The sequence below is a fragment of the Heteronotia binoei genome, chromosome 8 (genome assembly GCF_032191835.1).
Source record: "Heteronotia binoei isolate CCM8104 ecotype False Entrance Well chromosome 8, APGP_CSIRO_Hbin_v1, whole genome shotgun sequence".
NCBI lineage: Eukaryota > Metazoa > Chordata > Lepidosauria > Squamata > Gekkonidae > Heteronotia > Heteronotia binoei.
Window position 1 is genome coordinate 125433455 of NC_083230.1, and position 22306 is coordinate 125455760.

At 50.1% G+C, this 22306-nt stretch overlaps 1 protein-coding gene across 1 annotated transcript in view; it reads right to left on the bottom strand.

Annotated features, from left to right (window-relative positions):
• FBH1 (F-box DNA helicase 1) overlaps positions 1-13594 on the bottom strand; it is a 62331-nt gene extending 48737 nt beyond the window's left edge. The window contains exons 1-5 of the mRNA XM_060244462.1: positions 13247-13594; positions 11749-11879; positions 8284-8422; positions 6057-6247; positions 4593-4706 (exon numbers count right to left, since the gene is read on the bottom strand). Of these exons, the coding sequence (XP_060100445.1) occupies positions 4593-4706; positions 6057-6247; positions 8284-8422; positions 11749-11879; positions 13247-13594 (923 nt within the window). The remainder of the gene's footprint in view (positions 1-4592; positions 4707-6056; positions 6248-8283; positions 8423-11748; positions 11880-13246) is intronic.
• Between the last annotated feature and the right edge of the window lie 8712 nt (positions 13595-22306).

A 22306-nucleotide genomic window follows, 5' to 3' on the forward strand; every position in this document is an offset into this window, starting at 1 on the left:
TGCCCTTTCAAGGACAACTCCTATGAGAGCTATGGCTGACCCAAGGCCATTCCAGCAGCTGCAAGTGGAAGCGTGGGGAATCAAACCCGGTTCTCCCAGATAAGAGTCTTTGCACTTAACCACTACACCAAACTGGCTCTCTAGAGAAACAAGGTGAGGACCTCATCGGCATGTGCCCCAGTGCTCGGTGCCCGCGGGAACCACAGACGGTTCGCGGGGAGAGTCTTCGTCTCCCTTTTGCGCCCTTCCACCCTACACCGGGACTGAGACAACCGCCACCGTTCAGTCTGAACGAAACAGAGACGGCCGTGTTCACCATTCCGCTGTTGCTAGGTCTGTTAAGCGGCAAATGGCTGGGGGTTTTCCCCTTGGTCCTGCTTTGACTATCTGCAGAACAAGCAGAAATTCACCAGATGAAGGTTCTCCCACGTGGTTCTTCGCCTGGTGCATCTCTACCTGTTGCACAGAAAGATCGCAATGCAAACCTGTTGTTAGGGCCAAGGGGTCCCTGTTCCGGCCTGGAGTTAGTGTAAACCTCTGTTTGACGTTTAACTCTTCTTCCCTGCTTTAAAGTGCATAGTCAGTCCACTTGGCATCCTAGCCCACAATCCCCCCAGAATCCCAAGCTCACTGGCTGGTGTGGTCCCTTCCATACAGACAGCATACAACATTTTGGACTGTATGAACGGAATCATACAGAATGTTCCGATCGCGTGAAGTGATGGTATCGCTTTACTCTGCTCTGGTAAGACCTCACCTGGAGTCTTGTGTTCAGTTTGGGGCACCGCAGTTTAGGAAGGATAGAGACAAGCTGGAACGGGTCCAGAGGAGGGCGACGAAGAGGGTGAGGGGTCTGGGGACCAAGTCCTATGAGGAAAGGCTGAAGGAGCTGGGCCTGTTTAGCCTGGAGAGGAGGCGGCTGAGAGGTGATAGGATCACCATCTTCAAGTACTTGAAGGGCTGTCATATAGAGGATGGTGTGGAATTGTTTTCTGTGGCTCCGGAAGGTAGGACCAGAACCAAGGGGTTGAAATTAAATCAAAAGAGTTTTCAGCTCAACGTTAGGAAGAACTTCCTGACCGTCAGAACAGTTCCTCAGCGGAACAGGCTTCCTCGGGAGGTGGTGGGCTCTCCTTCCCTGGAGGTTTTTAAATAGAGGCTAGATGGCCATCTGACAGCAATAAAGATCCTGTGAATCTGGGGGGAGGTCTTTGTGAGTTTCCTGGGTCCCTTCCAGCTCTATGATTCTATGATTTTATGTCCTCAGTGGTAGGTTAAATTTAAAGTTTTTTCGCAGCCAAGGTGCTTGTTCCCTTCTTTTACACGCGGCACTGTTCTGCTGTTTTTAATAGCTTCAGAAGTGTGGAGTGTTTGTGAACACTCCGTCACATCACATCAGAGTTCAGCTAATCCTTCCACAGCTGCCAGACAGGCAAGTGGGCAGGAGTAACAATTATGGGTTGCTATTTTAGTGCTTTGCCAGTGATTAAGAACATAAGAGAAGCCATGTTAGATCAGGCCAATGGCCCATCCAGTCCAACGCTCTGTGTCACGTAAGAACATAAGAGAAGCCATGTTAGATCAGGCCAATGGCCCACCCAGTCCAACACTCTGTGTCACGTAAGAACATAAGAGAAGCCATGTTAGATCAGGCCAATGGCCCACCCAGTCCAACACTCTGTGTCACGTAAGAACATAAGAGAAGCCATGTTAGATCAGGCCAATGGCCCATCCAGTCCAACACTCTGTGTCACATAAGAACAGAAGAGAAGCCATGTTGGATCAGGCCAATGGCCCCTCCAGTCCAACACTCTGTGTCACACAGTGGCCAAAAAATCTCAAGTGCCATCACGATGTTCACAAGTGGGGCTAGAAGCCCTTCCACTTTGCCCCCCCACAAGCACCAAGAATACAGAGCATGAATTGCCCCAGAGAGTTCCAATAATATGCTGTGGCTAAAAGCCACTGATGGACCTCTGCTCCATAATTTTATCCAAACCCTTCTTGAAGCTGGCTATGCTTGTAGCCGCCACCACCTCCTGTGGCAGTGAATTCCACATGTTAATCACCCTTTGGGTGAACAAGTACTTCCTTTTATCCGTTTTAACCCAACTGCTCAGCAGTTTCATCGAATGCCCACAAGTTTTTGTATTGTGAGAAAGGGAGAAAAGAACTTCTTTCTCTACTTTCTCCATCCCAGGCATTATCTTGTAAACCTCTATCATGTGACCCCATAGTCAACGTTTTTCCCTGCTGAAGAGCCCCAAGCGTTTCAACTGAAACCACACTCCCAATGGATCCCATGCTAATCCTGCTCAATATATAATTTTTTGGGGCCACTGTGTGACACAGAGTGTTGGACTGGATGGGCCACTGGCCTGATCCAACATGGCTCCTCTTATGTTCTTATGTGACACAGAGTGTTGGACTGGATGGGCCATTGGCCTGATCCAACATGGCTTCTCTTATATTCTTATGTGACACAGAGTGTTGGACTGGATGGGCCACTGGCCTGATCCAACATGGCTTCTCTTATGTGACACAGAGTGTTGGACTGGATGGGCCACTGGCCTGATCCAACATGGCTTCTCTTATGTTTTTATGTGACACAGAGTGTTGGACTGGATGGGCCACTGGCCTGATCTAACATGGCTTCTCTTATGTTCTTATGTTCTTAATCACTGGCAAATCACTAAAATAGCAACCCATAAATGCCCTCTACTGAGCATTCTCCTCACTTCAGCCAAGTCTGTAATATCATAGAGCTGGAAGAGTCCTAAACTCCTTACCACTGACCTCTGCCTTTCCAAAATCTGGGACCATCTGGTCATGGATAAGATCACATCTGGTCTGGACCAATCAAATCCATACTAATCCTATCTACGTTTTGTCTCCAAATGGCCCCAATCCTAGAAAAAAGAGGCACGGAACCTGAATACGCAAATTCCTTCAACCGGAGAACCCTATACCAAGAAATTCTATCACTATGTCCTTGCAAGAATGAAGTAAAATCCTGTTTTGAAACCATACTATTCTTATGCAACTTTATTCTTGGCTTGAAACTCGTTCTAGTTTGCACGGCACCGTTTGTCCTTTGTTTAAGTTTATGTTATCCTGTTGTCTATTGTACATAGATCCAAGCGGGCAGCCGTGTTGGCCTGAAGCAGTTGAACGAAGCAGGAGTCAAGGCGCACCTTTAAGACCAACCCATTTTTATTCAGAACGTCAGCTTTCTAAGCACACTTCCACAGACGAGCAATCCAGCGCAGCGAGCAAAGCCGTACAGAGCTGAGCAGAGCCATACAGAGCTGGTAGGCAGGGGCCCAGAATGCAACATGGGACAGATTAAAGAACCAATGACAGTGAAATAAAATTATCTGGTAGGCGGTGGTTTCGAATGCAAAATAGTACAATGACAGAATAGTAAAATTAACAAATTGAGCAAAGCTTTGATCTGAGCAGCCTGGGCATGCGAAAGCAACAAAACAGCAGCATGCAGTAAAATTAACTTGAGCAAACCTTTGATCTGAGCAGCAGGAGCATGCGAAAGCAGCAAAACAGCAGTATGTCTAGTAGACAGATAGCAGATCTATCTCCAAACATCTGTGTGGTTCTTAAGTGAAGCAACTTCGGCCACCCCTTTTTAGGACCAAGAAAGCACTTTTAGGACCAAGGCATGAGCTTATGTGTGCATGCGCACTGCTTCATATGCAGTCCAATGGAAAAATAATGAAATGGAGATAAAGGACGGGCAGCCTTTAGAACCAAGCGGGCAGCCGTGTTGGTGTGAAGCAGCTGAACAAAACAGGAGTCAAGGGGCACCTTTAAGACCAGCCCATTTTTATTGCTATAATATCCTTTTTGAGGTGCGGCGACCAGAACTGCACACAGTACTCCAAATGAGACCACACCATTGATTTCTACAGGGGCATTAGGATACTGGCTGATTTGTTATCAATTCCCTTCCTAATAATTCCCAGCATGGCGTTGGCCTTTTTTATTGCAGACGCACACTGTCTCGACATTTTCAGTGAGTTATCTACCACGACCCCAAGATCTCTCTCTTGGTCAGTCTCTGCCCCTTGTTGCATTCTGGGCCACTGCCTTCCAGCTCTGTACGGCTCTGCTCAGCTCTGTATGGCTTTGCTCACTGTGCTGGATTCCTCATCTGATGAAGTGTGCTTAAGAGCACACGAAAGCTGACATTCTCAATAAAAACTGGTTGGTCTTCAAGGTGCCACTTGACTCCTGCTTTGTTTTCTATTGTGTTATTTCTATTATACCTATGCAACGCTGCAAAATCCAATAAAAGTTAATTTTTCCCCCCCAAAAGGGGGGGGGGGATTAACGCTGCTGGCCGGGGAGGAAAGGAGAGGCGGAGGAAGGGCCGCGTGAAGACGGAGAGAGAAAGAGAGAAAGAAGGGAAACAGGGCCCGGTGACAGTAATCTGCGACGTAGAGGGAACTGAGTGCGGTAACTCAGCCCTGCTCCATATTTCTGAGGCCTGAAGACCTCTGAGCCTCCCTCCCCTACCATGGCAGAGGCCCCGGGGGGTGGGGGCACCGACAGGGGGCGCCACAGATGGGCAGTACCTGCATCCATGGCCACCATCGTAGCTGCAGCTGGGCACCTCTGGTTTGACGACCGCTGGGCCGCAGTTTGAGTTCTCCATTTGGCACAGGCAGTAGAAAATGTTGTAGTGAATCCTACGAGAGGAAAGTGAGAAACTGAAGGAGCCAGTGGGGTTAGGGGGAGGGTTCCTTGAGCTTCTGGAGTCTGTGGGCAGGCTGGGAACTCTAAAACGGTTAGCTGGCAGCAAAACAAAATGGCTGCTGTCAGAGGCGGGACCAAACACAAAATGGCTGCTGGGAGTGAGCAATTTCAAAATGTTGAGAGGTTATATATATATGAACGTATGAAGCTGCCTTCTACTGAATCAGACCCTGGGTCCATCAAAGTCAGTCTCCTCTACTCAGACTGGCAGCGGCTCTCCAGGGTCTCAAGCTGAGGTTTTTCATGCCTATTTGCCTGGATCCTTTTGATTTGGAGATGCCGGGGATTGAACCTGGGACCTTCTGCTTACCAAGCAGATGGCTCTTCTACTGAGCCACCATCCCTCCCCTGATGTTCCAAGTCAAACATCATTTTGGATAAACACCTGGAGCAGAGGTCCACCAGTGGCTATTAGCTACAAGATATAGATGGAACTCTCTGTCTGGGGCAGTGATGCTCTGTCTTCTTGGTGCTTGGTGTGGGGGGGGGGCACAGTGGGAGGGCTTCTAGTGTCCTGGCCCCACTGGTGGACCTCCTGAAGGCACCTGGCGTTTTTGCCCACTGTGTGACACAGAGTGTTGGACTGGATGGGCCATTGGCCTGATCTAAGATGGCTTCTCTTATGTTTTTATGTGACATAGAATGTTGGACATAGAATGCAGTCCAACACTCTGTGTCACATAAGAACATAAGAGAAGCCATGATGGATCAGGCCAATGGCCCATCCAGTCCAACACTCTGTGTCACATCAGAACATAAGAGAAGCCATGATGGATCAGGCCAATGGCCCATCCAGTCCAACACTCTGTGTCACATCAGAACGTAAGAGAAGCCATGATGGATCAGGCCAATGGCCCATCCAGTCCAACACTCTGTGTCACATAAGAACAGAAGAGAAGCCATGATGGATCAGGCCAATGGCCCATCCAGTCCAACACTGTGTGTCACATAAGAACATAAGAGAAGCCATGTTTCATCAGGCCAATGGCCCATCCAGTCCAACACTCTGTATCACACAGTGGCCAAAACCCAGAGGCCATCCGGCAGTCCACCAGTGGGGCCAGAACACCAGAAGCCCTCGCACTCTTGCCCTCCAAGCACCAAGAATACAAGAGTGGCTAATAGGCACTATAGACCTCTGCTTGATATGCTTATCCAATCCCCTCTTGAAGCTGCCCCCTCTTGTAGCCCCCACCACTTTACATGCATCTCAGAACCCCTCCATAACTTCAACCACCCCCTGCCTGCACTTGCTAAGCACCCCCTTTTTTCTGCACACATACCGGTTACTGACATTGACTCCATTGTCCCTCATGCTGTGGAGAAGGGTAGCCATGCAATATAAGGCTTCTGTTATATCCACCAGTGAGAGGGTAGAACCAGGTCTCTGAAGGCAAGTCACCAGTTTCTGGATGTCAGCGAGGGATCCCGAGAAGAGCACGATGGCTGCCATCACAGCCCAGACGTTTGGTATCTAAAGAGAGGGAAAGAAACATTAAAAAAGAGAGCTTTGTCAATTGGTCCTTGTGTGTGTAAAGCACCATCAAGTCACAGCCCACTTAAGACAACCCCGAACGGTTTTCAAGGCAAGAGATGAACAGAGGTGGTTTGCTATTTCCTGTCACATAAGAACAGAAGAGAAGCCATGCTGGATCAGGCCAGTGGCCCATCCAGTACAACACTCTGTGTTACATAGGAGAAGCCATGTTGGATCAGGCCAATGGCCCATTCAGTCCAACACTCTGTGTGACATAAGAACATAAGAGAAGTCATGTTGGATGAAGAAGAAGAAGAAGAAGATATTGGATTTATATCCCGCCCTCCACTCCGAAGAGTCTCAGAGCGGCTCACAATCTCCTTTACCTTCCTCCCCCACAACAAACACCCTGTGAGGTGGGTGGGGCTGGAGAGGGCTCTCCCAGCAGCTGCCCTTTCAAGGACAACCTCTGCCAGAGCTATGGCTGACCCAAGGCCATTCCAGCAGGTGCAAGTGGAGGAGTGGGGAATCAAACCCGGTTCTCCCAGATAAGAGTCCGCACACTTAACCACTACACCAATGGCCCATCCAGTCCAACACTCTGTGTCAAAGAAGAACAGAAGAGAAGCCATGTTGGATCAGGCCATTGTCCCATCCAGTCCAACACTCTGTGTCACAGAAGAACATAAGAGAAGCCATGATGGATCAGGCCAGTGGCCCATCCAGTCCAACACTCTGTGTCACAGAAGAACATAAGAGAAGCCATGTTGGATCAGGCCAATGGCCCATTTAGTCCAGCACTCTGTGTCACAGAAGAACAGAAGAGAAGCCATGTTGGATCAGGCCATTGTCCCATCCAGTCCAACACTCTGTGTCACAGAAGAACATAAGAGAAGCCATGATGGATCAGGCCATTGTCCCATCCAGTCCAACACTCTGTGTCACAGAAGAACATAAGAGAAGCCATGTTGGATCAGGCCAATGGCTCATCCAGTCCAACACTCTGTGTCACAGAAGAACATAAGAGAAGCCATGTTGGATCAGGCCAATGGCCCATTTAGTCCAGCACTCTGAGTAACATAAGAACATAAGAGAAGCCATGTTGGATCAGGCCAGTGGCCCATCCAGTCCAGCACTCTGTGTCACATAACAGAAGAGAAGCCATGTTGGATCAGGCCAATAGTAAAGTAAGTAAAGTAAAGTAAATTTTATTCTTATATCTCGCCCTCCCCCGCCAGAATAGCCCATCCTGTCCAACACTCTGTGTCACAGAAGAACAGAAGAGAAGCCATGTTGGATCAGGCCAATGGCCCATCCAGTCCAACGCTCTGAGTAACATAAGAACAGAAGAGAAGCTATGTTGGATCAGGCCAGTGGCCCATCCAGTCCAGCACTCTGAGTAACATAAGAACATAAGAGAAGCCATGTTGGATCAGGCCAATGGCCCATCCAGTCCAGCACTCTGTGTCACATAAGAACAGAAGAGAAGCCATGTTGGATCAGGCCAGTGTCCCATCCAGTCGAACCCTCTGTGTCACAGAAGAACATCAGAGAAGCCATGTTGGATCAGGCCAATGGCCCATTTAGTCCAACGCTCTGAGTAACATAAGAACAGAAGAGAAGTTATGTTGGATCAGGCCAGTGGCCCATCCAGTCCAGCACTCTGAGTAACATAAGAACATAAGAGAAGCCATGTTGGATCAGGCCAACGGCCCATCCAGTCCAACACTCTGTGTCACATAAGAACATAAGAGAAGCCATGTTGGATCAGGCCAATGGCCCATCCAGTCCAGCATTCTGTGTCACATAAGAACAGAAGAGAAGCCATGTTGGATCAGGTCAATGGCCCATTTAGTCCAGCGCTCTGAGTAACATAAGAACAGAAGAGAAGCCATGCTGGATCAGGCCAATGGCCCATCCAGTCCAACATTCTGTGTCACACAGTGGCCAAACAAACCAGGTGCCATCAGGAAGTCCACCAATGGAGCCAGGTCACTAGAAGTCCTCTCACTGTGCAAAGACTCAGGACGTACCCCCTCGTGCGGGCTTTCCAAATCAGGCAGTCGCTTCACAACACAGATTTCGGCCACACGAAACAGCGGGTGGCTCTTCAAACACTCCAAGATGGCTTCTGAGTCTCGGCGCTGATGGTTCTTAATGGCTGCTACACACCTGGGTGAACAAGAAGATAGAACCACAGCTCAGCACATGGTTGCCTGGTGCCCCCTGGCCATGGGTGGGGTAGGGGGAGAAGGACTTGCTGGCAGCAGGGAGGAGGCAGGCACCGGAAATGACATCATCCCTCACCAGCAAAATGGGGGCACTCTGGTATTTGGGCAAATAGCTGATTGGTAGAAGCAATTTTTACCATAGAGCAGGGGTAGCCAACGGTAGCTCTCCAGATGTTTTTTTTGCCTACAAATGCCATCAGCCCCAGTCATTGGCCATGCTAGCTGGGGCTGATGGGAGTTGTAGGCAAAAGACATCTGGAGAGCTACCATTGACCACCCCTCAAGTACCATAGAGTTTTTGCCCAGAGAGTCATGTGTTGCCATGGACGCGATGTCACTTCCAGAAATGACGTTGTTGTGTTGTTGGGAGAGAGCACCACGCCTGATGCGTTGTTTACCATTGAGTCATCAGTACTTCAGAGGCTTTTGAGCTCTGTGTCCTTATTGGAAATGCATTCCAAGCAGGGGTGGAATTCTAACAGGAGCTCCTTTGCCTATTAGGCCATGCCCCCCTGATGTAGCCAATCCTCCAAGAGCTTACAAAAAAGAGCCTTGTAAGCTCTTGGAGGATTGGCTACATCAGGGGTGTGTGGCCTAATAGGCAAAGGAGCTCCTGCTAGAATTCCACCCCTGGCCACACACCCCTGATGCAGTAGGCCCTGCAAGAAGAGCCCTGTAAGCTCTTGGAGGATTGGCTACATCGGGTGTGTGTGTGTGTGTGTGTGGCCTAATAGGCAAAGGAGTTCCTGCTAGAATTCCTTACAGGGCTCTTCGTACAGGGCCCGCTGAGAGCTCCAGGAGGATTGGCTGCATCAGGGGTGTGTGGCCTAATATGCAAAGGAGGTTCTGCTAGAATTCCTTACAGAGCTCTTCGTACAGGGCCTGCTGTAAGCTCCAGGAGGATTGGCTACATCAGGGGTGTGTGGCCTAATATGCAAAGGAGGTTCTGCTAGAATTCCTTACAGAGCTCTTCGTACAGGGCCTGCTGTAAGCTCCAGGAGGATTGGCTACATCAGGGGTGTGTGGCCTAATAGGCAAAGGAGGTCCTGCTAGAATTCCTTACAGGGCCTGCTGTAAGCTCCAGGAGGATTGGCTGCATCAGGGGGGTGTGGCCTAATAGGCAAAGGAGGTCCTGCTAGAATTCCACCCCTGATTCCAAGTATTGGGGAGGGGAGGGGGGGGGGAAGAGTAGAAACAAATGCTGGTCCTTTTCTGCAGCTGGCAGGTTGTTATGTGCAAAAAATAAAACTGCTGCACTTTTGACCTGACCCCTTTGCAGAGAAGACGGGATACAGAGCGGGCAGACAGACAAAAAGAAGCCCAATGGATCACTGCGGCCTCGTTTGCGAAGGCAGGCTCACCGTATCAATCCCAGCATGCACTGGTTCTCCTCTTTGGTTAGGCTGTACCGGCGCTGAATGGCCTTCACTGCTAGAATTCCTTACAGGGCTCTTCATACAGGGCCTACTGTAAGCTCCAGGAGGATTGGCTAAATCAGGGGGGTGTAGCTAATATGCAAAGGAGGTCCTGCTAGAATTCCTTACAGGGCTCTTCATACAGGGCCTACTGAGAGCTCCAGGAGGATTGGCTGCATCAGGGGTGTGTGGCCTAATAGGCAAAGGAGGTCCTGCTAGAATTCCTTACAGGGCTCTTCATACAGGGCCTACTGAGAGCTCCAGGAGGATTGGCTGCATCAGGGGGGTGTGGCCTAATAGGCAAAGGAGGTCCTGCTAGAATTCCTTACAGGGCTCTTCATACAGGGCCTACTGAGAGCTCCAGGAGGATTGGCTGCATCAGGGGGGTGTGGCCTAATAGGCAAAGGAGGTCCTGCTAGAATTCCTTACAGGGCTCTTCATACAGGGCCTACTGAGAGCTCCAGGAGGATTGGCTGCATCAGGGGGGTGTGGCCTAATAGGCAAAGGAGGTCCTGCTAGAATTCCTTACAGGGCTCTTCATACAGGGCCTACTGAGAGCTCCAGGAGGATTGGCTGCATCAGGGGGGTGTGGCCTAATAGGCAAAGGAGGTCCTGCTAGAATTCCTTACAGGGCTCTTCATACAGGGCCTACTGAGAGCTCCAGGAGGATTGGCTGCATCAGGGGGGTGTGGCCTAATAGGCAAAGGAGGTCCTGCTAGAATTCCTTACAGGGCTTTTGGTACAGGGCCTGCTGGAAGCTCCAGGAGGATTGGCTGCATCAGGGGGGTGTGGCCTAATAGGCAAAGGAGGTCCTGCTAGAATTCCTTACAGGGCTCTTCGTACAGGGCCTGCTGGAAGCTCCAGGAGGATTGGCTGCATCAGGGGAGTGTGGCCTAATAGGCAAAGGAGGTCCTGCTAGAATTCCTTACAGGGCTCTTCGTACAGGGCCTGCTGGAAGCTCCAGGAGGATTGGCTGCATCAGGGGTGTGTGGCCTAATAGGCAAAGGAGGTCCTGCTAGAATTCCTTACAGGGCTCTTCGTACAGGGCCTGCTGGAAGCTCCAGGAGGATTGGCTGCATCAGTGGGGTGTGGCCTAATAGGCAAAGGAAGTCCTGCTAGAATTCCTTACAGGGCTCTTCGTACAGGGCCTGCTGGAAGCTCCAGGAGGATTGGCTGCATCAGGGGGGTGTGGCCTAATAGGCAAAGGAGGTCCTGCTAGAATTCCTTACAGGGCTCTTCGTACAGGGCCTGCTGTAAGCTCCAGGAGGATTGGCTGCATGAGGGGTGTGTGGCCTAATAGGCAAAGGAGGTCCTGCTAGAATTCCTTACAGGGCTCTTCGTACAGGGCCTGCTGTAAGCTCCAGGAGGACTGGCTACATCAGGGGTGTGTGGCCTAATAGGCATAGGAGGTCCTGCTAGAATTCCTTACAGGGCTCTTCGTACAGGGCCTGCTGAGAGCTCCAGGAGGATTGGCTGCATGAGGGGTGTGTGGCCTAATAGGCAAAGGAGGTCCTGCTAGAATTCCTTACAGGGCTCTTCGTACAGGGCCTGCTGTAAGCTCCAGGAGGATTGGCTACATCGCGGGGGGGGGGGGGGGGGGTGGCCTAATAGGCAAAGGAGTTCCTGCTAGAATTCCACCCATGATTCCAAGTATTGGGGGGAGCGGGGGGGGAAGAGTAGAAACAAATGCTGTTGGTCCTTTTCTGCTCCTGGCAGGTTGTTATGTGCAAAAAATAAAACTGCTGCACTTTTGACCTGACCCCTTTGCAGAGAAGACGGGATACAGAGCGGGCAGACAGACAACGAGAAGCCCAGGGGATCACTGCGGCCTCGTTTACGAAGGCATGCTCACCGTATCAATCCCAGCATGCACTGGTTCTCCTCTCTAGTTAGGCTGTACCGGCGCTGAATGGCCTTCACCGTCAGCAGGGCGTGACTTTCCGCCTTCAGATACTGAAGGTACAGCTTCTTCCAGGGGATGAACTGAAAACGGCAAAGGAACGCATCAGATTGCTTTTAAAACTGGACGTAAAGAGGGACAGGACGGTGCAGTGGTTAGACATCAGGCTGGGATCCCAGCGGCTCTACGTTCAAAACTCCTGCTTGCCGTAAAGCTTTTGGGGAGTGACAGAAGAAAGGGATATGGGAAGGGGAGAAAGACAAAGAGAGAGATGGAAAGAGGATACCCCCTGCCTTGAACATGTGAAATTATGTTACCCTCTCCCCGGGGCTCAGATAGAAGTCTTTCCCATCACCTCCTGCCTGGTCCTTCTAACGAGGTGCTGGGGATTGAACCTGGTACCTTCTGCATGCCAAACAGAGGCTCTGCCACTGAGCCACAACCCCACTTCATGGCTCTTCAGGGTCTCAGGCGGAGGTCTTTTCCACCACCTCCTGCCTTGTCCTTTTAACTGGAGATGCTGGGGATTGAACCTGGGACCTTCTGCATGCCAAACAGAGGCTCTGCCACTGAGCCACAACCCCACTTCATGGCTCTTCAGGGTCTCAGGCGGAGGTCTTTCCCACCACCTCCTGCCTTGTCCTTTTAACTGGAGATGCTGGGGATTGAACCTGGGACCTTCTGCATGCCAAGCAGATGCTCTGCCACTGAGCCACAGCGCCACTTCATGGCTCTCCAGGGTCTTAGGTGAAGGTCTTTCCCATCACCTCCTACCCAATCCTTTTAACAGTTGAGCAATATTTTGACTTCCTTAAGGTTATGAATGTTATTTTTTAAATTATTGTTTAAATTATTATTAGCTGTACAAATATTATTGTGCAAAACCCCTGACAGTCCTTGTATTTACATTTAAGTTTGCACACTTGTACAATTTATTTAATACTTACCTTTGTGTGTCATCTTTTTTGTTGTATAAGAAAATTCAAAGTTCAATAAACTACATTTGAAAGAGGAAAAAACCCACTGAATGCGACCCCTTCTGATAAGATGACATTGAATTTATATTCTGCCCTCCACTCAGAGCAGCTCACAATCTCCTTTATCCTCCTCCCCCACAACAGACACCCTGTGAGGTAGGTGGGGCTGAGAGAGCTCTGACAAAAACTGCCCTTTCAAGAACAGAGTCCCAGAGCGGCCTACAATCTCCTTTCCCTTCCTTCCCCACAACAGACACCCTGTGAGGTAGGTGAGGCTGAGAGAGCTCTCCCAGAAGCTGCCCTTTCAAGGACATCTCTGCAAGAGCTATGGCTGACCCAAGGCCATTCCAGCAGGTGCAAGTGGAGGAGTGGGGAATCAAACCCGGTTCTCCCAGATTAAAGTCTGCACACTTAACCCCTACACCAAACTGGCTCTCTGAAGCTCTCTAATAAGCCACTAAAGTGCTGCTCACCTGTGGATTGGAGATGATCCGCCGCCAGCGATGGCACACCAGGCTGAGGCTCTGGTAGAGTTCCACAGCGGGCAAAACGGCAAAGATGCCCCTTAAGACTTCATCCGGCAGTTTGTCGATGTGCCCTTGAGGCTCTGCCCAGGGCGGGGTTCCCAGGAGCCCAAAACAAGCGTCCGGAAGCGGATCGGAGTCTGCGTCGTCGACTTCCTCTTTGACGCCGGCCTGGTCTGGAGATTGCTCGGAAACCCCGTCTGACAACGTTGGAGTCGCCTGGTCCCATTGGCTGCTGTCTGTGTGGCAGGCACTGAGAGAGAAACATGGCCGTTTCCCAGAAGCCGTTGGGGCCATGTCTTGTTCCTCACCAAGAAGGGAACAGGATTCCGGGAGATCCTCAGCTTTGATTTTGTCGCTTTTGGGCCTGCCAGTCGCAAATGGGGAGGGGTGCGCTTTGCTTTTGAAGTAATCAGTGATGGTACTCTGGTGGCCTGTTCCTTGGAGAGACAGAGAAAGGAAGAATATTGAAGCAGCTTCCAAATATAAGAAGATGCTGTTGTGTCAACTGTGCCCGTTCCTGGTTCAGTCGGCTCTACCCACAATAATTTATGCTTTAGTTGCGTCTAGACTGGACTACTGCTATGTGCTCGACTTGGGGCTCTCCTTGAAGACTGTTCAGAAGCTGCAGCTCATGTCAAATGCTGCTGCAAGACTGCTGGTTGGGGCCAGCTACCTAGGGCAAGTAAGCCCATGAGTATAGCAATTACACTGGCTACCAATTTTTTCCTGAGCCCAATTCAAGGGGCTGGTTTTGTCTTTCAAAGCCCTTATACGGCTATCTGAAAGACCATCTTCTCCCATAAGGTCCTGCCTGGGAATAAAGAGCGCATGGAGAAGTCCTTCTGACTTTCCCACCAACGGCCCATCCAGTCCAACGCTCTGTATCACACAGTGGCCAAAACCCAGGTGCCCTCAGGAGGTCCACCAGCAGGGCCAGAACTCCAGAAGCTCTCCCACTGTGGCCCCACCAAGCACCAAGAATACAGAGCAGCATTGCCCCAGGTGTAGGAGAAGGTGTGGACCAGGCCAGTAGCCAAACCAGTCCAATGGTGGTCAAAACCCAGGCGCCATTAGGAGGTCCACCAGTGGAGCCAGAACTCCAGAAGCCCTCCCACTGTCCCCCCCCCCCCCCCCCCAGCACCAAGTATACAGGGCATTATTTGCCCCAGGCAGGAAATGCACCTAGGGATGTGAAGGCCCAGAAAAAACCTGGAAAAATCTGGAGGGGAAAGTTTGGGTTTTTTCCAAGTTTTTTTCCAAAAAACTGGAAAAATTGAAAAAAACCCAACAAAAATTGATTATGGAATGCTTTATTTTAACTTGATGAATAAAATATTTTAAGATAAGGTGTTTAAATATTTTTTCCAAATCATTTCTAAAAAAATATGTATGTATGGAGAGCCAGTCTGGTGTAGTGAAGTGTGTGGACTCTTATCTGGGAGAACTGGGTTTGATTCCCCACTCTTCCACTTGCACCTGCTGGAATGACCTTGGGTCAGCCCTAGCTCTCTTATCTGGGAGAACCGGGTTTGATTCCCCACTCCTCCACTTGCACCTGCTGGAATGGCCTTGGGTCAGCCAGAGCTCTCTTATCTGGGAGAACCGGGTTGGATTCCCCACTCTTCCACTTGCACCTGCTGGCATGGCCTGGGGTCAGCCAGAGCTCTGGCAGAGGTTGTCCTTGAAAGGGCAGCTGCTGTGAGCCCTCTCCAGTTCCACCCACCTCACAGGGTGTCTGTTGCGGGGGAGGAAGATAAAGGAGATTGTGAGCCGCTCTGAGACTCTTTGGAGAGGAGGGCGGGATATAAATCCAATATCTTCATCTACCTCACAGGGTGTCTGTTGTGGGGAGGGGGGAAGGTAAAGGAGATTGTGAGCCGCTCTGAGACTCTTCGGAGTGGAGGGCGGGATATAAATCCAATATCTTCATCTACCTCACAGGGTGTCTGTTGTGGGGGAGGAAAGGAAAGGAGATTGTGAGCCGCTCTGAGACTCTTTGGAGTGGAGGGCGGGATATAAATCCAATACCTTTATCTACCTCACAGGGTGTCTGTTGTGGGAGGGGGGGGAGGTAAAGGAGATTGTGAGCCGCTCTGAGACTCTTCGCAGTGGAGAGTGGGATATAAATCCAATATCTTCATCTACCCTCACAGGGTGTCTGTTGTGGGGGGGGAGGTAAAGGAGATTGTGAGCCGCTCTGAGACTCTTCGGAGTGGAGGGCGGGATATAAATCCAATATCTTCATCTACCTCACAGGGTGTCTGTTGTGGGGGGGGGGGAGGTAAAGGAGATTGTGAGCCGCTCTGAGACTCTTCGAGTGGAGGGCGGGATATAAATCCAATATCTTCATCTACTCACAGGTGTCTGTTGTGGGGGGGGGAGGTAAAGGAGATTGTGAGCCGCTCTGAGACTCTTCGGAGTGGAGGGCAGGATATAAATCCAATATCTTCTTCTTCTTCTTCATCAGAGTATTCTAACTTCTGTGCACTGAGGACAAGCAAGTCCTAGGTCATGCCCATTCACTGAAACCTAGTCCTACACTCCCTTCGATACACTTTCCCCCTCTTCAATTCTTTTTATGAGAATGAGTTTTTTTATTTTTATTTAATACTGTGGAGAGGAAATATGAATAATGGTTACTTCTGGATTTTTAAAAATTGTTTTGTGGAGGGGTTTTTTTTGTCTGTTCCACATAAACTAGTAAACAGTTCAGGAGATTGTTGCTCCATTTGTTACGATTACAAATAAATGTTATTTAAAAAGTAAATTCTGTTTGCAATAATGGTTTGGAGACACGATGTTTTTAAGAAGCTAGTCGTGATAATTTCATGCCAAGTAAAATTGTCATATTTCTATGTTCCTCGAGTAACAGAACGGCTTCCAATCTGGAAAAGAAAAAAGAAGTGCTAATGTAGCATTTTTTTCCATTTTTCCGAAAATTTCCGTTTTTTTCCGGGCGGGGGAGGGGGGGGGGAAACGGGAAAAAAAACTAGGGGTTTTTTTTCAGAGCTTCAAAATTTCTGGAAATTTTACATCTCTAAATGCACCTGTTAATGACTTATTTGGTGGAAAAAGGACTTCCAAGAATGCCAGAAGTCAAGACGCTGCCGTACCTATTGGTCGCCTCTTGGTCCGGTAAGTAGGGTAGAGACCCCGGTTGGGACTCTCGTCTGCTCTGCGTCTGGCTGAAGGGCTGTGTCAAAGCTGCGGTGCCTTCTGGGCTCTGGCTCAGAGCGTCACAGTCATTGGCTGAGAGACGAAGGCGCTTAAAACGTCTCACTGTTAGCAGGAAAGAAGTCAACAAAATGGCAAGGGGTTTGCTTTCAGCTGGAAACACACCTTACGGCCTGGGTCGTGCCACCAGCAGACGGAGGCAGCAAAAACCCAAGGTGTAGGATTGCATTTGGGAAAGCTCCTCTAGGTTGGAAAATGCCCTGCTATTAGAAAGCTAGCATCAAAAGCCCAGGAGGAAGGGTCCAATCTGTCTCACAACTCTTATGTTGGAAAACTCCCTGCGATTAGAAATCCAGCATCGAAAGCCCAAAAGAAGGGCCAAATCTGTCTCCTTCCTGTATCAGACCAACTGTCCATCTAGATCAGCATCTGATCTCACACAGTGACCAACCAGTTCCTCAGGAGGGCCAACAACAGGGCAGAGAAGTTTGTCAGCGATGTTTCCCTCTAAGCGGCAGAGTCTTGTGAGCAAAATTCTACTTTGTGAGCTACTGCTGTTAAAATTCTGAGCGACTGCGTAAATTATTGTACTCTGGGGTCCTCCTTCCTGAGCTAAGACATCTGTGAGCTAGCTCACACCAACTCAGCTTAGAGCAGAGGTGGCCAAACTGTGGCTCAAGAGCCACATGTGGCTCTTTCACACGTGTCGTGTGGCTCTCGAAGCTCCCACCACCCTGTTGGCCAGCTTGGAGGAGGCATTTGTCTCTTTAAATCACTTCTCCAGGCCAAGCCAGCAGCTTGGGGAATGCATTTAAAGTTAAAGTTGCTTCCTTTCCACCTCTCTATCCCTATCTATTTCCTTCCTTCCTCCACTCTCAAATATCTGACATTTTTTCAATGCGGCTCTTGCATTAAACAAGTGTGGCAGGTCCCTGGCTTAAAGGAAGCACTTAGGGTTGCCAGGTCCAATTCAAGAAATATCTGGGGACTTTGGGGGTGGAGCCAGGAGACATTGGGGGCGGAGCCAGGAGCAAGGTTGCGACAAGCATCATTGAACTCCAAAGGGAGTTCTGGCTGTCACATTTCAAGGGACTGCATACCTTTTAAATGCCTTCTTTGGGGGCACCTTCTTTGGGGGCTCATAGAATTGGACCCCTCAAGCCAATCTTTTTGAAATTTGGAGGGTCTCTTGAGGAGAGGCATTGGAGGCATTTGGTGCCTCTACCTCAAACAAGAGCCCCCCCCCAGCCCCAGATACGCGCGGATCAATTCTCCGTTATTCCCTATGGGAATCGGTCTCCATGGGACATAACGGAGTGCCCAACAGACATTCCCCCTCCCCGCCGCTTTCTGATGATGTTGAAGAGGGGGTGGGCCTCCAAACCGGGGGATCCCTGCCCCCACCTGGGGATTGAGAGGAACACAAAGAGTAAAGTGGAAAAGTGAAGCCGGAACAAAGTCCGAAGGCATCCACGAAAAACCAGCCTCAATTATGAAAACCTTTCTACAGATTGCTTCCTCCAAAAACAACAATACTTCTGTTAAATACGATTACAAAATACCCGAAGCCAAAGTCCTTCCGTTCCATGCCAGAGTTCAATTTTTCGTGTAGTGGAAGTCCGGGGGAAATCCTTGACAAGCCGTGAAGTCGGAGTCCAACGCTTCGACAGTCTTTCAGCAAGGAGGGTGTGGAGATGAAAAGCTGCGCAATTGCGCAACAGGGAAGCGCATATAGCCCTGTTTCGCCTGTGGCTTTAACAAGCTTCGCCGATCTGGAATCATTCACACATAGCAATAGAACCTAACCTGCAGGGAAAAAGTTCAGCTATTGCTATGTATGAATTATTCCAGATCAGCGAAGCTTGTTAAAGCCACAGGTGAAACAGGGCTATACTGCCCTTCCCTGTCGCGAAATAGCATTGTGTTGCTTTTTGCCTACACACCTTCCTTGTCGAAAGGGCTGTCGAAGCGCTGGACTCCTACTTCATGGCGTCAAGGATTTCCCCAGACTTCCACTACACACACACACAAAAATGAACTTTGGCACTGAACGGAAAAACTTTGGTTTCGGGGGTATTTTTGTAATTGTATTTATCAGAAGTCGTTTTTTGCAGGAGAAGAAGAAGAAGAAGAAGAAGAAGAAGAAGAAGAAGAAGAAGAAGAAGAAGAAGAAGAAAGAAGAAGAAGAAGAAGAAGAAGAAGAAGAAGAAGAGAAGAAGAAGAAGAAGAAGAAGAAGAAGAAGAAGAAGAAGAAGAAGAAGAAGAAGAAGAAGAAGAAGAAGAAGAAGAAGAAGAAGAAGAAGATGATGATGATGATGATGATGATGATGATGATGATATTGGATTTATATCCCGCCCTCCACTCCGAAGAGTCTCAGAGCGGCTCACAATCTCCTTTACCTTCCTCCCCCACAACAGACACCCTGTGAGGTGGGTGGGGGCTGAAGAGGGCTCTCACAGCAGCTGCCCTTTCAAGGACAACCTTTGCCAGAGCTATGGCTGACCCAGAGCTATGGCTGACCCAAGGCCATTCCAGCAGCTGCAAGTGGAGGAGTGGGGAATCCAACCCGGTTCTCCCAGATAAGAGAGCTCTGGCTGACCCAAGGCCATTCCAGCAGGTGCAAGTGGAGGAGTGAGGAATCAAACCCGGTCCTCCCAGATAAGAGAGCTCTGGCTGATCCAAGGCCATTCCAGCAGCTGCAAGTGGAGGACTGGGGAATCAAACCCGGTCCTCCCAGATAAGAGAGCTCTGGCTGACCCAAGGCCATTCCAGCAGCTGCAAGTGGAGGAGGGGGGAATCAAACCCGGTTCTCGCAGATAAGAGAGCTCTGGCTGACCCAAGGCCATTCCAGCAGCTGCAAGTGGAGGAGTGGGGAATCAAACCCGGTCCTCCCAGATAAGAGAGCTCTGGCTGACCCAAGGCCAATCCAGCAGCTGCAAGTGGAGGAGGGGGGAATCAAACCCAGTTCTCCCAGATAAGAGAGCTCTGGCTGACCCAAGGCCATTCCAGCAGCTGCAAGTGGAGGAGTGGGGAATCAAACCCGGTTCTCCCAGATAAGAGTCCGCACACTTAACCACTACACCAAACTGGCTCTCCAGTCTGTATAAAGCAATCTGTATAAAGGTTTTCATAATTGAGGCTGGTTTTTCGTGGATGCCTTCGGGCTTTGTTCCTGCCCCACCGGGGGATTGGCAAACCTAGGAAAACTGGTTGCCAGGTCCCCCCCAGTTGTAAGAGCGGGAGATCTCCAGGCCCCACCTGGAGGCTGGCAACCCCCATCATGCCCAATTTTATAAGCCTCTACCCTTTCCCACCCTCTGCTTCCCTTTGCATGATTGGACTGAAAACCTCTCCCGCCCCGCAAAGTCTCACTCTGATCCTGGTGAAGTTTGCAAACATCCAAGAAGCTGCAAATCCCTTCCTTGTGCGCGCATCCTAACCTGCTTCCTGGAGTCGAACACCCTACCCCACCGGCCGCCTCTGGCCGCGAGCCCGCCCTCGGCCTCCAACGAGCTAATCTTGCAAAGCCTTTGTTATACTTCCGGGTGCGGCTAGATGGCGCTCCCGCCCCCCCTCGCGGAAGACGGCAACCTTTGCCCGGAGTTTATTTCCTTTCTGTCCCAAAGAGGTAAGTAGAGAAGCGCGCCCCACAAGTTAGAATTCCGATGCCGAGGACATCACCATTTGAGGGCAAGCCTGACGGGAGCCCATAGGGATGCAATACAGAAAGACGTGCAAGTGCAAAGAGTTAAACTTTTGAAAAAGTGCAGGGTTTCGAGAGGCTTTCTCTCATTGCAGAGCTGGGAGTGAAATTATTACAAAATGAGGACTGGCGCATGGAGCTGAAGACCCCAATCTCATCTACACTTATTGAGGAGAGAGAGATTCAGGTGAGTCGCCGGGTTGATCCAAAGCAGCAGAACCAAGTTGGAGTCCAGGGCCACCTTTAAGCCCAAGAGAGTTTAATTCTGGATAGAAGCTTTCGTGTGCATGTGGGTGGCCAACGTTAGCTCTCCAGACGTTTGTTGCCTACAACTCCCATCAGCCCCAGACAGCATGGCCAATGGCTGGGGCTGATGGGAGTTGTAGGCAAAAGCATCTGGAGAGCTACCATTGGCCACCCCTGCAGCTCTCCTAACGTAGGCGACGCACACAGGGCAAATTTCTGTTTGTGCTCCCTGGTGAAGGGTGTGGTTTAATGCAAAGGGGCGGGTCCATGTGCCCCGGAAGGACTGCTCCAGCTGCTGACATCTGACACTTCTTCAGATTATCTGTGTAAGGTTGTTTTGCAAATACACCGAATGGGCGTTGGGGGCTGAAATGGTTTAAAGCAGGGGGGGCCCGATGTTTTTTGCCTACAACTCCCATCAGCCCCAGCTAGGGTTGCCAATCCCCAGGTGGGGGCAGGGGATCCCCCGTTTTGGAGGCCCTCCCCCCGCTTCAGGGTCGCCAGAAAGCAGGGGGAGGGGAGGAAATGTCTGCTGGGAACTCTGTTATTTCATATGGGGATTTATTCCCTTGGAAAATAATGGAGAATTGATCTGGGGGCTGTTTTCTGGGGTAGAGGCACCAAACTTTCAGTATAGCATCTAGTGCCTCTCCCCAAAATACCCCCCCCCCCAAGTTTCAAGAAGATTGGACCAGGGGGTCGAATTCTTTGAGCCCCAAAAGAAGGTGCCCCTATCCTTCATTATTTCCTATGGAAGGAAGGAATTGAAAAGGTGTGCCGTCCCTTTAAATGTGATGGCCAGAACTCCCTTTGGAGTTCAATTATGCTTGTCACAGCCTTAATCTTGGCTCCACCCCCAATGTCTCCTGGCTCCACCCCCAAAGTCTCCTGGCTCCACCCCCAATGTCTCCTGGCTCCACCCCCAATGTCTCCTGGCTCCACCCCCAAAGTCTCCTGGCTCCACCCCCCAAAGTCCCCAGATATTTCTTGAATTGGATTTGGCAACCCCAGCCCCAGCCATTGGCCATACTTTAATGGAACTTGAATGCAAAGTGCTTGCTATCCCCACGCGAACCACAGGAAGCAAGCTGAATACAGAAAGGCAGTTTTAGGATGCTTGTGGCTTGCCAGAAAGACAAAAAGGCAGTGCTCTTGTGCTTGGTTGGAAAGCAAACGGCTGGAATGATGCTTGTCTCAGATTGAGGGTTGCCAGGTCCAATTCAAGACATATTTGAAGACCCTGGGGGTGGAGCCAGGAGACTTTGGGGGTGGAGCCAGGAGGCATTGGGGTGGAGCCAGGAGCAAGATTGTGGCAAGCAAAACTGAACTCCAAAGGGAGTTTGCATTTCAAGGGACCGCACACATTTTAAACGCTTTCCCTCCGCTGGAAAAAATGAAGAACAGGGAACATAAGAAGCCATATTGGATCAGGCCAATGGCCCATCCAGTCTGTCCAACACTCTGTGGCACACAGTGGCCAAAAAAAGAGGTTCACAAGTGGGGCTAGAAGCCCTTCCACTTTGCACCCCGCCCCAAACACCAAGAATACAGAGCTTTACTGCCCCAGACAGTTCCAATAATATGATGTGGCTAATAGCCACTGATGGACCTCTGCTCCGTATTTTTATCCAATCCCCTCTTGAAGCTGGCTATGCTTGTAGCCGCCGCCACCACTCCTGCGGCAGTGAATTCCACATGTTAATCACCCTTTGGGTGAAGAAGGACTTCTTTTTATCCGTTTTAACTCGACTGCTCAGCAATTTCATGGAATGCCCACGAATTCTTGTACTGTGAGAAAGGGAGAAAAGGACTTCTTTCTCTACTTTTGGGACACCTACCTCACAGGGTGTCTGTTGTTGGCGAGGGGGAGGTAAAAGGAGAT